The 17,492-nt window shown below is 42.2% G+C and overlaps 1 protein-coding gene across 3 annotated transcripts in view; it reads right to left on the reverse strand.

Moving 5' to 3' along the window:
* Positions 1 to 9,361: 9,361 nt before the first annotated feature.
* RAD51C (RAD51 paralog C) overlaps positions 9,362 to 17,492 on the reverse strand; it is a 20,064-nt gene continuing 11,933 nt past the window's right edge. Inside the window, exons 7-9 of one of the 3 annotated variants that reach the window (XM_019545715.1) lie at positions 16,961 to 17,021; positions 13,366 to 13,408; positions 9,362 to 9,678 (exon numbers count right to left, since the gene is read on the reverse strand). In XM_019545715.1, coding sequence (XP_019401260.1) covers positions 9,574 to 9,678; positions 13,366 to 13,408; positions 16,961 to 17,021 — 209 coding nt within the window. In that variant the 3' untranslated portion in view covers positions 9,362 to 9,573. Of the gene's footprint in view, positions 9,679 to 13,347; positions 13,409 to 16,132; positions 16,172 to 16,960; positions 17,022 to 17,492 lie in introns of those variants that run through there. The other 2 variants (XM_019545714.1, XM_019545716.1) reach the window with 2 other exon arrangements.

A 17,492-nucleotide genomic window follows, 5' to 3' on the forward strand; every position in this document is an offset into this window, starting at 1 on the left:
CGGGGCCGCGAAGGGCCCGCGGAGCTCGCCCAGGAAGAGCTCGAGGAAGCGGCGGTAGCTCTTCTCCTCCGCGCTGCCGCCCGCGGCCATCGCTCCGCATTCCCGGCTGCCGCCGCGGATCAGCACTGCGCCCGCAGAGAGCTCCCGCCTCCGCCCGCTCCCCGCTCCCCGCCCCCCGCCTGAGGCGGCTCCTGTCAGCGCGCGGGGCGGGGCGCGCTCGCCCAACGGTCCCGGCGGCCCCAACGGACAGTCGCTGAGGGGCGCCGCCCCCGCCCCCGCCGCGGACACCGAAGGGACGCTGAGGCACACGGGACTCTTCAGCAAGGCTCAGGGGGGACCCGGTGGCTGTCCATAAATGCAGCAGGGTTGTTTGCCAGAGCGCCCGAGGGATGACCAGGACCACTGGCCATAAACTCCTCCAAGACCGTTTTAGGCTGGACGTAAGGAAATAGCTTGCCTGGAACAGACTCCCCCCAGAGGTGGTGCAAGCACCTACTCCGGGCTCTTTTAAGAAACGTGCGGGATCCTTTGACCCTCTAGCTGACTTCCTGCACCTGGGGCGGGGGCTGGACCCGATGATCTTCCGAGGTCCCTTCCAGCCCTGATGTCTATGCCAGCCCTAGGACACCGGCACGAGCTCCCCGCCCGCTGCTGCCGCCACGCCCCTGCTGCCAACACCGCTGCCACCGCCTGTGGGCAGTTGCCGTACCCCCCCAAGCCTCCAGGGGCACGCCGCGTTCATGATGCCTTTTATTAGACCAACAGAAATTGAAAAAAAAATAAAAATATTGGCCACCGCCAATGCTGCCAGTGGCATCTGGAGGCAATTGCCACTCACCCCCCCTGCAGCTGAAGCTGCCAGTGGCATCCGCGGGTGGTCGCCACTCAGCGGTCGCCACCCCACTTGCCACAGCCGCCTGCACGCGGTCTGGGCTTGCCACCGCCATGCCACCGCCACCGCTTGCAGGTGGTCACCATGCCCCCCCAGCCTCGGGAGGCACAAGGCATTCATGTCGGTCTGAGATGAAAAGACCAACACCATTTTTCTATTACACCCATTTTTTTGCAATTTCTTAGTTGGTCTACTAAACGGGATCATCTCTGAACCAAGAGCTCTAGATTTAGGCATTACTTTTTGTCTCAGATCAACACGGCTACCAAATACATGGCAGGAGGCTAGGCATTTTTGGGAAGATTTAGTGGGGTTTGGAGTCACGGCAGAGCTGTGGTGTTCTGGGAATCATAATCGAGGCAAGGATTGCGCTGGGTCTTGGCCCAGCCGCCTGATTGGGATAGATGTAGGCAAGCATTGGAAGGTGAAGCAGCCTTCATCCAGTCTGTGCTTCAGTGAAACCAGTGCAGTCAAGCCAAGAAAAGATTCCCACTCCCAATCCTTGCCTCTTTCAAGATTTGAGTCGCATATATGAGTTCGGCCTCCGCATGAGATGGTCTGGCAAAGCGGGGTTCCTGGTGGGGCAGTAGCACATGGAGCACAACTTCAGACTTGCCTCCAGTCAGCAGGACACAAACAGCAGCTGATTGGTGGCTGCTGTCAAATAAATCTCTCCCATTTGCCAAAAGCACGTTGATTTGTTTTGTTCCTTGCAACTGAAAGGCTACTTTCAGAGGCATCGGGTCCATAAATATCCACAATGAGCAGGTATATTTGTCAGGAAAATTAAAAATAACCCCAGCACAAGGGAAAGGAGTGAGATCCCCAGTGTCAAATGTATCTTGAAGAATAGCCATTCTACAGGCATTGTATGCAAAAACAAATTATTAATTTTTTGTTAATTGTACCCACTTCAAGAAGGATGTGGACAACATGGAGAGCGCACTTCAAGAGGGATGTGGACAACATGGAGAGGGTTCAGAGGAGGCCACTTGCATGATCAGGGGGCAGCAGGACAGGCCCTAAGAGGAGAGGCTGCGGGACCTGAACCTGTTCAGCCTCCACAAGAGAAGGCTGACGGGGGGATCTGTTACAAGCTAGTCAGAGGGGACCATCAGGCATTGAGGGAGTCCCTGTTCCCCTGAGCACTAACCAGGAGCGACTAGGAGTGACAGTCACAAGCTGGCAGAGGGAAGATTCAGGCTCGACATCAGGAGGCGTTACTTCACGGTCAGGGCGGCTAGGATCTGGAACCAACTTCCAAGAGAAGTGGTGCTGGCTCCTACCCTTGGGGTCTTTAAGCCAAGGCTAGACAATCACTTTGCTCGGGTCGTTTGACCCCAGTACTCTTTCCTGCCATGGCAGAGGGTTGGACTAGGCTCAGGTCCCTTCTGACCCTAGAAACTATGAAACTATGAAACCAGGGTGGTAGCTTGTGGGAACCTGTTGTTACCAGGACCACAGTAATTTGCCGTTGCACGTCAGGCACCACAGTCAATCTGTCTTCTAGTGATTATGACTTCAGTTCCAAAGCAGTTTGAGAGTATTTCTGGTAATTGTATTAACTGATTATGTAGCAAACTTGCAAATATGTGAAAGCCACAAGCATAAAAAGAAAGGTTATTACAGTTGTTTTTCATCTTTCATAGCCCAAAGTTGTTAAAGTGATATCAAAATTATCTAGACTTTTAGTCTAATAAAAGATACCATATGTACACAAAGAACCTTGCCAGCCTGTGTCCTTAGACCAACACAGCTACAACCAAAAACACATAAAAATTATCTATGCACATAGCAAATATGTGCCTTGAGCAAGCGGCTGGATTAGAGGACCCTTCTAGCCTTACTTTCCTACGATTCTGTGACATGGAAAATATATGTTCTCATTTTATTCAGTGTGCATCTTGCAGTCTTTCTAACATAGCATGTACTTTTCTAAAACTGTCAGATAAGTTTGAAAAGTAAAGTAATAATGGCTTTTTATGGTATGGTGACAGTTTACAGCTACAGTTGATGATTTCATTTTTTTCCTTTTTTCTTCTCCCAGATTTTGTGGGTACTGCATCATCGGTGACTGAGTCACAGGCCTCAGGAGAATTCAGGTACGTTGTAAGTATCCAAAAATGAGTTGGAAAGTACGTTCTTGATCACTAGTAAGTCATGGGAGACTAGGGTTTTCTATGTGCTGTTGCTCAGCCAATCTGCATGTATTGCATGCAATATAAATTCTGTTCTAAACCTTACCACTGCACTCGGACCAGCTGGCTGATCATCTTCATATTACATAATAATATGTAGCTATTCAGAATAATAATAAGCAATCAAGGCTTTCCAAGAAAAAATAATCAAACAGTGCATGCTCTCTCCCTTCATTTTAATTTGGACTCTCTCAAAAAATGCATTTCTTAGTCCAGTTTAACAGCATATGGAAAATATCTGAGAATGATAACCTGTTCTCTTTCATATTATTATGTTACAGTTACTAGATGCTCTTGATTCACCTTGGCAGTCCCCATGTGCTTTTCATCATTTGTCTAATTGCAAAAGAACACTAATTAAAATTAAATAGAGTACAACTTTGTACTCAGGATACATAGTCAAATTTTGATACTACAGGTCAAGTTAGCTTTTTCTTTTTTGTTCTGTTATTAAATGAAGAGGTTACAGATCTAAACCATGTGACATTTGTTTCTCGAAGAAAAGAAGAAAACAATTCTTATTAACCACCAATATGGAACATATGGTAATCGTGGGTGATGTGGCCAAGCTAGGAAGCCAAAAGCTTGCCCTTTATTCATGATGATAAGACAGTATAGTGGGCAATTGCTACACAAAGTAGCAACACCATCAACTTACTTTTGTCCTGAAAGAACAATCTAACTAGAGTTCTCTCTCTTGTAAAGGCGTGATCTGTGCGTGGCACATTTGACTCTGACATGATGTTTTCAGTACTTCATTAAGCAAGTACTAAACTATATGCACAGTAACTACTACACCTTAATGAATGTGTAGACACGCTGGGAGCTAAATTTTAGAAAGGATTGTTCCTGTACCACAAGGTTAGCTGAAAACAATAGAAGTTTGGAGCTGAAAGACTTAAGTGTTCAGCATATTGTCAGGTACAAGATGAGTTTTCAAGGTGTCCTGCAAAAAACAAAGATGCTTATATCCTTTATAGGCTTTTGTATGGTGTGTAGGAAAAGATTAGGATGATTTAATTGCCAAAAAAGTGTGTGTGGGGGGGGGGAGAGGGGGCTTGCTTTATTTTAGCCTGAGCAATAAAAGGAGTATCAAGTCTTTTCTTTCCTGATTTTACTGGTGAATAAGAGGAAGAGCTTTCTCAGCTTATAAGTAGAGGGGTTGGTAGGAAAGCTTTCACAAAAACATTTTTTCCCGCAAAAAAGTTTGTCAAGAGCTTGTCTGGTATCTTAAGCTGATGTGACCAAACTTATAAACTAACAACCAAATTCTTTGCTGCATCAAGATTCAGCATAACGGAAGTCTATTAAAGGCTTCACTCTCCTGTTGGTCTTAGTCTCGATGTAGTTTTGGGCAGCCTGGGATGAAGTTGGTTGAGAACTGTATGCCTAGTAAGGATAATAAGAGCATTGTATGATCTCCTCTCTCCGTGATTGGGAGTGGGATGCTGGTAGCTCAGGAGCTGGTGTGCTGAGAGCTCCCCTTGTGCTGGTGAAATTCTCAGCAGAGCAGATCCACCTCCTTTGTTCTTCCAGAGTACCACAAAGGGACCAGAACCTGCTTCAAGAAATGTTAAGCAGTCTGATGGTATATTCCTTACTCCTGTACATGGCTCAAGATTCATCCCTGGCATGTGTGCTATTAAAGTTCTACCAGTAGCCCAGTGGCCTGTGGTGTCTTGCTCAACACACACAGTAGGCAAGACATCGTGTTTGAAAGTAAAAGTTATCTCTCTCCACCCTCTAAAAACAAGAAATCAACCCTCCACCTTTCAAGCTTTCTTCACTCATTACATAGGAGCAGAAAAAGGGCACAAACATGATTTTATTTCTTTCCAGGTCACCTTTAATGTGTACCTTTAAAAAAGCCTTCTTTTAATATCCAACCTTCAGAGACCCTTTACATAACAAATTAGGTTTATAATGGCATATATGGAAAACTATGTTAGTAAAACTGACATTTACACTCTGATACTTATCATCCCTACTTAAAGAGTTAATGAGGAGTGTGGCATATTTATCAACAAATTTGTAGCCAAATGGTTAAACTAGGAAACTCCAGATGACAAGGATGTAATTACATGTCAGAAGTAATGAAAAAAACCTTTTTTAACATTACCCACACCCTGACCTTGTGGTCAAAATGCTAATGTCTGTCTTGAATAAAAAGCAGAAGTACAAGTGCAGTATAGTGTAGCAGAATTTGAGCAGGCCTTGGGGAGGTGACCTGAATTGTATGGAAGTGCACAAAGAAGTACTTCTTTTTAACTGTGAAAGAAAAACTCTAGCACGTTGGGATGTAGAAAATATTTGGGAACATCAGGGAGTATTTGGAGGTGCTTTAATATACCTACGTGATATATTTTTATACTATGCTGATGAACATCACAGGACTAGACAGATTGTTTTTCTGAAGTGATTTGTTTAAAAGCAGAGGCCTCCACAACAAACAATAAGGCATTCTGGAAGCTAAATTTGTGTTTGGGGTCAAATGGAGCCAGCGTCAAAGCAAATATCACCAAGCATTTTGCACATAGAATATGCGATTCTCATTTTAATAGGGAGCTCTGTTATTGAATTTGACCAGCTTAAGTCAATAACAGCATTGCATATATTTCTAATATACTGTTGCATAGCATTCAAATTCTTTATACAGTACTGAGTTTACATATCTTACTAACATGAGATGAAAGACACGAACGCAGTTAAAAAAACTTACTTCACAAAAAATACACAAATATAGTAAATATTTTCCATAAGCAAGGCAAATATTCCTAATTCTTGTTATGCCTCTCAAAGCTCAGTGAGACTATCACTCCTCTTCATAACTAAACTGACATAAATTGGCTGAGAACAAGGACAGCAACTGAATTAACTAAATACAGTGAGAAGACCCTAGTTTACAAGTTATTTCAAGCTCCAGTTCACTTTCTGGGTTTAGTCTCTAATCAACTGCAATTACTACTTTTTCCAGCTGAGAAATGTATTTGAAAACTGAGTCCAAAATTTCAAAAGTCTTTTGGCCTACCTTCAGTCACCAGTTTTTAATGTCATCATACCACAATCAATAGTATCTTAGGACGTTCCTACGCATCTGTGTCTGGAAAGTTGTTCCTTTCTAAGACTCCAAGGCAACTCTTAAGAACTCATGTCAATAGATGATGTTGAATTACCTCTATACTTCCTAGAACAAAGTATTTCAAAGTATTGTTCCCCTGGCTGGGGAACAGGCATCTAATAGGAACTTGACCAAGAGACTGACCAGTCTTAGGACATTATACAAATCTTTCCCACCATAGCTGGCCGCTGATCACTACCAACGCAACAGTGCTTGGAATCCAGCAGGAGAGCTGATGTATTTCTTTGTTCCCAGGATTGCCCTCCAAATAAAAGACCTGAACTTTCCTCCTCTGCAGTCAACAGGAGTTTTGACATAGACTTCTATGGCAGCAGGTTTGGTCCCATAACTTGAAGCCTGACCACATATCCACACACGTCGTCAAAGCATATTTCCTCCCCATGCTTCTTACATTTATTCTCCTTGGAAGATAATTGGTTTCCTAGTGCTTTCTAATGGAGAAAGTTGTTTTCAAAGCAGAGACCTCATAGAGTCAGGAGGAAATAAAATGTTCGTTTTGTCTTCCCAAAATAAAGTATTTCAAAGCAGCATTCTGCTGTTGGGAGAGGCGCATCACAGCCACTGTTTTTATTGCCAAGTCCTGTGGTAGAGACTGGAGCCTTGTTGTAGTGACATAATCGCTCCTCACACCATAAGTAAGTGTTATGTGTAAGTACCAAATTGAATAATAGTAAACTCTGCATGATCTTTAAAGTTTCCGTATTTGAGACAAACAGCATCTTAGCAACAAACCAAACAAGATGAGATTTTACTTTTGGATGAATGCTGTGAACTTGGAGAGCTAGTCTCTTAGTTCATGAAGTTGTAAAATTGCCTTTTAAGCCATTTTGTTTAGCACAGGGATACTCTGAAATAATATACGAGATACAAAAGAGAGTTCTAGCCACATTCATACACACAGAAGAAAACACCTCACACAGGGTAATTAACTGTTGAGATAAAGGGCCAAAATCTTCTCTTACTCAAGTGTTATCTGGAGGTGCTCCACTGTCTCCTGCAGTGTTTCTGGCACAGATAAAAATAGAGTCTGGCCAACTGAGCATTGTTTCAACCATCAGATTCTTTTCTCAAGGGCTGGGCTCCCCTGGGGAATTTTGCTATGGTGTAGCTATGACAATGTAATTGCAGCACTGCAAGCCCCTACAATGCACATGATGCTCTGGTGTAAAAATTGTATTGCACCAGTGTGACTTATTCAGAAACCTGCAAAACTTTCCAGTATAGGCAACCCCTTGTATAGCCTTGAGGGGTTTCTGATTTCTACTCTTAGCCCATCACTATATTATCATTTTATTTCGACAATGACTTCTAGAATATTCGGACATCCATATATTACTCAAACAAAACAGTTTGTCCTATCATAAAACAGCACTGCGGACTCAGCTGGGACCTCTACTGTACTGTACAGCACTGTAGTACTGTAATAAAAATGTGTGGCCAGCTGATATTCGTATTAAAAAAGGAGGACAGGTCTTTCAATATTCTCTGTGAAGATGGAGGAAGAAAGTATGGCATACTTTAAAAGTAGAGAAAGGTCAATTAATTAGACTGAAATAGATGTTTTCCATAAATATAACAACAGTGTGTAGCTACTATCAGTACATGCATCACTAGCCATTGCTAGTGTTTTTTAAAATGTGATTGTGATCCCCTTAACCAGGGCAGTTTTCTATATAGCTATGCAGGCATGCATTCTGTATCAGACCTTCCCCCCTCGTCCGGCACTGCAATACGTAGGAAGCTATTATTCCCAAATGAAGCATTTGCTTGCTGACATCACATGCAGTAGAATCCTTTTGTTTGCCTGTGTCTCCTGCATTGAAATGTTTGTCTGAGTCACAAGTGCCGCCGTCTTTCTTCCTCTATGTCACTCCTGCTGGAAAGCTCTCCCTGACTCATGGATTTTAAATTTTGACAAAGCCCAATTCTCAGAATGGCAATTGAATTTTTCTTCCCTGGAATATTTTATTATGCAAATTATATCTAAACACTATAATGATCCAAAAATCACTGCCACTCTTTTTTTGGCATTTTAAATAGAGAGGTTTTATGACTCATATTCCACACTGAATTTTGTTTCAAGGCAAAGTCAATTTTAGTGTGAATTACCAAATTAAAAATTAGAGATGCTGACTCCCACATTTAGTCTGCTGGCTAGGTTTTCCCAGCTATACTGATATCAATTTCTGTGCTGCAAAGGAAGGGGGGGAGAAAGAGAGAGAGAGAGAGAGAGAGAAAGTGTGTGTGCGTGCGTGCAAGACATACAGTGGCCTTTGTTGAGGGAAATATTTGCTCTTATATATAAACCTCCTAAAATTTACCCAGATACTATGACTATTGATACCCAATAGATTGACAATAATTAATATTTTGAATTTTGAAAATGAGATATTTTCCCCTTGCATTATAATCTTACTACAGGTTTGTTTTCTGTGAAAGAGAACAGATTCTTGCTGGTTATTCGCAGTAGGCAGAGCTGTTCCTTTCATTTGGTTTATATTTTAGAGCTGCTAATGTATTCCTGGCTTCTGAGAAACCCATCTCTCTTCTAAATTAAATTAGCACCACAAACAAAACAGGCCCTGATATTGTAATTAGAATTTCCATACTAAATCCTGTATTTGAAAAAGGGCAGCGTGGAAGCTCAAGGTTGTCTAGCCACATAGCTGAGATGTGTGGCAAAGAACGGTTCCTATTCACCAGGAGAGACTGTAGACATTGCCAGACTGGACTAAATCTTATATCAATCTAGTCCAGTGTCCTGTCTCTGCAGTGGCCAGTAACAGATTAAACGGGATGTTGATTACAGTGCTACAGTTCTTTGGTCCAGGACTCCCCACTATCTAATGGCCAAAGACCTGATTCAGCAAAGCATATAAACCATATGCTTAACTTTTGAAACACAAGCATAAGTCTCACTGAATTTGTCCCTGGCTTGATGCATGTAAGCAAACTGCTACATGGAGTCCTTTGGAAATTCAGTGCACACAGAAAAAGGAAAAATCAAGACCTGTCATTAGATATCCCATAGTGGATGCCATTGTTTCGCTGAGGGAGTAGGAGGTTTTTTTGTGCTCAGAGTAGGACTGTGTTATAACATTCACTACCCAAATAAGAAGTCCCTTTTTGTAGAAAATTTTAAATTTTTTATTAAAAAAGCCAACGGCACGATAAAACTAAACATCTGAGCAAGCATGGATGTTCTGGCTTTAATATGAGAATAATTTGTGAAGCAACAATTTTGGTTAAAAACCAGTCTCTTGGGTGCCTGTGGGTTGGTCCCAAGTTTGCAGTATAAACATTTCCATACATAACATCTTTAGCAAAGTTTAGCTTCTGAAATGCTACTGTTTGTCCTCTTCTATCCGTGGCCGTTTGCGAGGGTTCATTTCAGATCCTTCAGGGGTTTGGCTTGGAGGTGGAGGCTGCACATCCCGAAAGCCATGAGGCTACAAGAAACAAACAAAAACTGGCGGAGGTCCAATTGCGATCTCACTTACCCTGGTGTAAACTGGTACAAATGGATCAGAATCAGGTCTGCTCTTGCAATTTATTTTAGAGACGTGGCTTAAAATGTTTCTAATTCAGGCTGCGCTCAGAATTCTAAAGGAAGCTCTTCCTTGCACAGGCTAGCTAATAAGCTCTCACTCCTCATTTTATTTTTAAAGATATTTTCCCATCCCCAATCAGGCCAGCATTTTCATTTTGTTACTAATGGGCCCTATGGCTATGGAGCACACTTGCTTCTCTAAATTAATTTATGCTGCGTATTTCAACAAATTAAAGGCCAAATCCTCCAGCCCTCACTTAAGCAAGAAGTGAGGGGCAAAAACTGCAGGCTGCAGAGTGAGAGCTGCACTTGAATGCTAACAAGAGAATGTTTAAAACTTGGGGCAAAACTGTTTGCTTAGTTTTATTTGACCACTGCAATGGGATCCTGTACAGTTAGCAAAGAGTGGGTCTGAATCTAGTTCATGAGATTTTTCAGACTGAAGCTGTAGAAGCAAGAGCACTCATGGCCAACAACAGTGGTTCATGGAACATGCTAGGAGGTGCCTCTATCTGCTAAAGAACAAGTGTGGGTCAAATGCGGAAGTGGCCTAAGCAAGACACAAGGCACAGAGTAGAGAGCTGAAAAGGATGCGATTGTTTGGCATCAGCACCATGGCATTTGTTCATGGTTCAGAATTTGTGCCTGTTAAGTTTGTACCTATCAAGGTATAATTACGATGCAGGCATCTGGAAAAATGGCATCTTATGCCTTGTGAAGTGACAGCCCTTGCTTTTGTTCTGCCTTTGTGCCTCCTAACTACTCATGTTATGCTGGGAGCATCTCATATTGACCTCTCTGGAGAATGAAGGAGCAGTGTTGACAGTTCACAAAAGGAATCCCATGGAAGGATTGTAGCTACAATGCGAGGGCCTCGAAAAGACAAAGGGGCTAATCAGAAGAAAAACTCCTTGTGGGGACCCTGAATGCTCAAGCAGAGACTTGGGGGATGGGGGGGGCGGTGACAGTATTTCAGAAGAGCTGACATTTCAGGTTGATGCAGTGTGAAAAAGAAGGAAGAATTACTATCAAGTGTGTGACTCCATGAGATGCCAGTAAGTCCTATGTGCAAGACCAATCCAAGATGAAATGAAACCAGTAAACATGCTTTGACTGATCTCCAATTGCTGTATTTCTAATCTATTTCTAAAAGTCTCACCTCATGCGGTCTACTATTTTAGTTTTTTAAAAAAGGAACAAACAGGAAGAGATGCCACAAGGACAGAACTTATACAGCCCTTCTGCTATTTTAAGCAGCTCAAGTGTCATTCTAAATTGTACAATGGGGAATCTTAAAATTTAGTATTTCACTGCTGTTTGCATCTGATCTCTGCCATTTCTGTTTGGTACAAAAGTGGATCTGTAGCCAAGAATCCACTCAGTCCAACACACTAGGCATTCTGGTAGTTGTGTAAGCAGTGCAAAGATAAAAGTATGCAGTTCCTATGGATTTTTTGCTTCATTGTCTTTTGGCCTCATACTTTTCAGTCCCCGTTAATGAGCAAAAGGGACTCAGCCTTCAAAAGGTTGCTTGGACACTCAAAAATCAGAATGGCCAGTGATCACCAAGGTGACCAGTCTTTAATCCATCTCTGTTCTATAGCAAAGTATAACAAAAAAAAATTGAGGTATTATAAATCAGCTGAATGTTGCTCAGGTCTCAGATGCCTAAGGCTTCTATGTTTACAGAATTTAAACTGGCTGCAAAAAATGACAAGTTTTGTTTCGCCATCTCCAACGGTTGAACTACAAGTTGATAAAAACTGGGAAGGTTGGGGGAACATTACAATCTATTTATCCATTACACAGAAATTCACAGTATTTAGCACTTACTGTGCTTTACATGTTAAATATTATGTAATGAATCCACAAAATCTCTGTAAGACGGTTAAGTCATTTAATCCCCATTTCACAGGTAAGGAAACTACAGAGGTAGAGATGTAAACTGACTTGCCAGTGTGCCAGTAGGGAGTCCTGTCAAAAGAGCGGAGTCTTGGTTACTAAATCCCATGTAAAACATGGAAGAGACAGATCCTCAAAGATATTTGGGTTTCTAACTCCTCTAGAAATTAGTGGGCATACAACACCTAAGAACTTTTGAAGATCTGGGCCCAAGACCAGATTTTTTATTCCTGGGTAAAGACATGTTGGATCATATTTTGCAGCAGTGAATGGATATTTACAAGTGCCAGTCTGACTACTAAGGCGATAATAAGGAATGGTCACATTGGACAGCTACTGTCAAATCTGATTTTCATGGAAGAAATAACTGCGTATTCTGTACTTATCACTCATAGAATGTATCCAGTCTCTGAAGTCTGCATTGAAACAGGACTAAGGCTCAACACCTGGGTAATTTAAAACTGCAACTAATCTCTGATTAGAGTGTATTCAAACCTGTATTTTGAGATTGTATGGAGGAACGTTACAAAATCAAACTGGAAGGAAAAAGTAATTAGAACCTTCGGTAGGACTAAAGTGAATATTGTACGTATTTCTTCTACCAAGGTTTGTACCTTAAGACATGAACAAAAATCTTGGATTTCTGTTCAGGAGTCTGAAAACCTCAGATATTATGGGCAGCATTAAAAATCTGCAAGAAATGCTATGGCAACATGTTTCCATGAGCACACATGGCAAACAGTTATTACATGTAACTGCATAAGTGACACTTGAAGCAATGAGTTGAGAATGGCTTTCATCCAAAGAGAACTTAGGTAATAATGCCTAGTATTGACACATAAATCACTTGTGCTCCACAATGTGCAGCACCCATCTTCACAAAAAGTATTACTGCAGTGTTCACAAAGGGGCTGAAACTAAAAATTTCTGCTAAAAACTGAAAATGACAGAGGAACAGGAAGACTGTGAACCAGCCATGTGAGTAAGCCGTGAAAATGGTAAATCTGACCTTAAGATAAATTAAACAAAGTATTTCCAGAAGATGCAGGGAAACCTGAATGCCGTTATACAGGAGACTGGTGAGATCTCTTCTAGAATACCGTTTACAGTTCTGGTCATCCACGGTCAAGAAAGATTAATTTAAACTAGAGCAGTGAAGGGCTAATCATACGATCAGGAAAATGGACCAGGAGGAGACTAAAAAGGCTGACTTGTTTAACCTAATAAAGGCTGAGAAGCAGGATAACTGCATTTTATCAAGACACTGGGATCAGAAGAAAGCATCAGAAAGGACAGAATTAGTAAAAGCTAAAGGACAACATTGACACAAGAGCAAATGGATATAGAGTTACTATGAATATATTTAGGCTGAAATCTGGAAAGTTTTAACAATCAAAGGAGTGAGGTTCTGCAACAGTGTCCCAAGAGGAGAGTAGTTAAGGTCAAAAAACCTATCTAGTTTTAAGAGGCAGAAAAGTCTCTTCCAGTCCTACGTTCCTAATATGTAATTTCACACTGGTATGACTATTTCTGCTATCGGGTTCCAAACGCAACTTTCCAAAAGACCAAACTGGCTTCCTTGGAGCTAAAAACACATCTGTGAATGCTTCTTCTGGCTAAATCTCTCCTCCCGCCTCCAAAGTCCTCCCACAAATTCAATACTAACGGTAACACAGTATGGTACTGTTGACTCCTTCTGACTCGGCGATTTGTATAATGTTGCCAACCTGGTGAAACAAAACAGGTCTTATTAACACTATTAAACCTTTAGCACAGTACATTTACCAAGCTTCCAAACAACACAGATATAGCCTAGGTCACTAGTGAGATTCTTAGACAGTTCAGTTAAAGGGTAATGTTAACATCTACAATTAAATGATTTCTCATATCATGAGGCGCTCTTATTTCCCCATAGTATGGTTGGGATTAACTCTGCACTTAATAATGGAGTAATGGATTAAAAGATGCCTCTCTTGAAGCATAAACAAAAACGGTGCCCAAGTGTAAGGTGAACTCTAGGGCCAGATTTTCAAAATAGGACAGCATCCAGCTGATTCCTTTTATGCATCTAGGTGAAGTGCCCAGACTTCCCAGAGCATTCAGGAGCCTTCTTGTTCTCAGCAGATGCTGCTGGGTCTAAACAGCTTTCAAATCCAGCTACACCTAGAAGTCTGCCCAGTGATGTACAACAACTAGAAGAATTCTCATGGACCATCACAATTATAACACTACTCCAACCCTACACACAGGGCACTAACTTGTCCCAAACTTGTGAAAACTATGATACATACAAGGTACCCATTCTTCTTCCCTTGGCCTTATTCTGCCTGTTGTCTGTTTAGAGTGCAAACTCTTTAGAGCACAGATCTTGCCTCCCACTCAAATAATCATCACATACTTCACTTCAAAAAGGCATTTGGAGTACAACTCTGCTCTAGTCCATTAAGCAACAGATTTTTTGTTGATCCTTTGAGTGCTGGTTACAGGTTTCTAGCCAGTAGAGAAAATACAGTTCTCAAGGAGCAATTAGAGAGGCATCCCTCCTATTTCTCAGGTCTGTGAATGTAGTATAGTCATTAGGGATGTATTTGGTATATAGTGATTAGGGCACAGGAGACCTGCCCTCTGTTTCTGGCCCTGCCACTGACCTGAGAGGTATCCTTGGGCAAATCACCTCCCTTGTATCTTTTCTACCTATTTGTCAGTCTTCTCTTTTTGAATGCTAAGGTCTGAAGCAGTGGCTCTCTGACACGTCTGTATAGTGCCTGGCACGGGGGGCCTCTAGGTGCTACTGTAATACAAATCAATAACCAGAAAACAGCTAAATATCACAATTTCCCCCCCTCCCAACCACCCCAGGGCTGCTGCCAGGCTCCATGCACACACCTCCACATTCACACCTTTCCCTGAGAAACTGACAGGGCAAACGTTCTACCTTGAACAATCTGTCACTTTTTGCACTAAGATACCCTGCCAAGGATCCTGTTAATTATTTTTAGGGGTGTTTTTCTCCCTGAGGTGCCATTCTATTAGAGAGCACGTAATTACAGCCCGAGGAAGATTGCTACTTCATATGAGCTACATAGGGAATTCCTTAGAACATTTAAGTGGTGGGTTGTACTTTACAGAATAGCCTCATTCTCAAGCAGCAGAAGCCATGCTTTTATAGGCACTCGGCTGAAGTTCTGCTGCGTGCCTCTGACTCAACCAGGTCTGTTCTCACAGCAACAAGGCCCAGTGTAATTAAGCACTGACAAATTTCCAGGACTGGAGGAGGGGAAAGAGAGAGGTAGGTATCATGTTTAGCCAAAGCATAATGAACAAGGCGGCGGACTCTCAAACAGTCACATGAGCTCCTCAGTAACAGCCTATATAAACCGTGATAGCAAAGCCTGCATGGATCATTGGTTGTAGTTAGGCCATTCATATATACAGCAGAATCAGGTTATTTCATCTTGTTGGACTTTAACATTCCGCCTAAAATAGCCTACTGCATTCAGACCTATTCTAGCTTTGCAAGTCTTGTTCTACAAGGTCAAGAAGGAATGTTGTTTTATGCAAATTTAGCCCTTTTGCTTTTTCTTTCTGTTAATTATGCTTCAGCCTTTCCAGCATGATCTTGAAGGAAGAAGGTCCTCACTTTATTTGCTGTGTGCATTTACAAATTAACTTATTTTTTCTACAATCCACATGTTGATGCCACTTTCCTCTTTGTAAGAGCTTTTCTAAAATAACTCCTAAGCAAGGAACCTGCTACAGATGCTCTGCCTGCCTCACTCAGATAAGAACAAAGCAGACAAGCAAGGGAGGAAAAAAAAGTGGAAGCCTCCAAAAGAAAGTCATGTTTAGCAAATAAGCTGAAACTGTTCAGCCTTGCTCCATGGAGCCTAGAAGGTTCCCCTACACAGACCCACTGGGACAGAAGGAGGAATGAAAACTGTTTCAAGGGGGATTTCTTCCCTCCATTCCCACCTCCTCTACTAAGCTTGGCACTCATCATTTAGTGTTTTTAGGGGTCCGTCCAATTTTTATTAGAGAAATCCTGCATTAGGGAGCAGAAATGTCCAGCAGAAGGGACTATGGGTCAGATTATTTGGGTTCTATCCTCGCACAAGTCACTACACAAGAGGAAAGTCTTCAATGACCTCTTTAGTTTTTGTATCAGGTGCTTAGCCACTTGCCTATGGTTTTACTACAACACAAAAAGGTTTGTTTTTCCTCTGCCTACAAAGTGGGGAGAGTAAAACTGATTCATTGAGCTCTGAGGTCCATGGGTGAAGACAGCCAAAAGTACTGTTTTTTTGGTTTTCTTTTTGTCATCCAACAGTCTCCAAATTCCTTGCGTCTGAAGAGCTGCTGTGAGGCTGTGACACTAAAGAGACAATGCAGTAATGCTGTTGCATGCTGACCACAATGAAGGAAAGAGTCTGTGATCCAGACAATCACCTTACCTAAGGGCTGAACTGCAGCATAGGGATGTCTTGCCCTACCTGTCCAGAGATGGGACAACACATGGAATCAAAGTCAAGTCCGAAGTCAACTTGAAATAGAGCTTCTGGGCATATACCATGGTTACTATAGAGCTATTTGCCCTGAATTTTATTCTGTAATAAAGAGTGGAAACATGACCAGCTCTCCCAAGCTAGCTACCTGCAGAAGGTGTTATTACAGAGCCTGGCTCTGGAGCAGCCAGGTAGCAGGCAGACAGTTAACAATGAGCTACTCTTGAGATAAAAATTATTAAAAGGAGTGGGCACATCTATACAAGATGCTTACTGTGGAGCTAATTTGCTCCACAGTAAAATGTCACCATCTATATGTGCGGTGCTACTGGGACAGAGTAAGCTAATTAACTCCACCGTAGGACAGACAGTACTACCAGACACAAGTGTATCATGTGGTGGAATTATTTACTCTGCCACAATGCACGTGTAAGATCCTCACAGGCCTGCCTGGGGCACAAGAGCAAATGGATATGGGGCTGCAGTCCTAGGCACATATGCAAACATGGCACACCCAGGAGCAATAAACTCCGGCACCAGAGTTTACTTAGCAGCATTAATCGCATGTGTAGATGTGCCCAGTTACTCTTCACTTTTTGAGGGGTATCTTTATCTCAGAGTAGAATGACTCACACCAGTATAAGGCTGCTTGACATGTATCTGCACCACTTTTAATATAGAGTTAAGGTACTCCATAGTACATGTGTACCTGCACCCGAAACTCAGCTAACAGGAGCCCTTTCTACATGCCGCATGCTGACCTGTATTTTCACTTACCTCTGATTGTTGTCCCAGTGCAAGATTAAACGGATGGTAGCAGCATGTCCCCAGCTTTCCCCTGGGGGACATACATGCAAAAGGAAAGTTATTTTATTGTTTCTTTTAAACACACTAGTATCAATGGATTTAACTTCCAGAAAGAAAAAAAATCAGTCCTCCTCTAAGATGATAAAACACACAAACAAAAGAAATGTAACTTGGTGCCCCCAGAAATACATCTGGAAGGACTTCACAACCCTTTATCAGTTTATGGAAGTGCCAAGGAATTTATTACCTTCCCTGATTTTTTTACACAAAGCATAAATTTGAAGTGATGCTTTCACATTCATAGAATGTGTATATAGATATTTAACTAGAAGATGGACAGTAGCAACAGCATTAATATGGCTCACATAGTAAGAGTTTTCCCATCTCTACATAGATTTCATAGATTTCATAGACATTAGGGCTGGAGGGGACCTCGGGAGATCATCGAGTCCAGCCCCCTGCCCAAAGGGCAGGAAGTCAGCTGGGGTCATAGAATCCCAGC

This window comes from Crocodylus porosus, unplaced genomic scaffold (assembly GCF_001723895.1).
Source record: "Crocodylus porosus isolate Cpor-Errol unplaced genomic scaffold, CroPor_comp1, whole genome shotgun sequence".
Taxonomy (NCBI): domain Eukaryota; kingdom Metazoa; phylum Chordata; order Crocodylia; family Crocodylidae; genus Crocodylus; species Crocodylus porosus.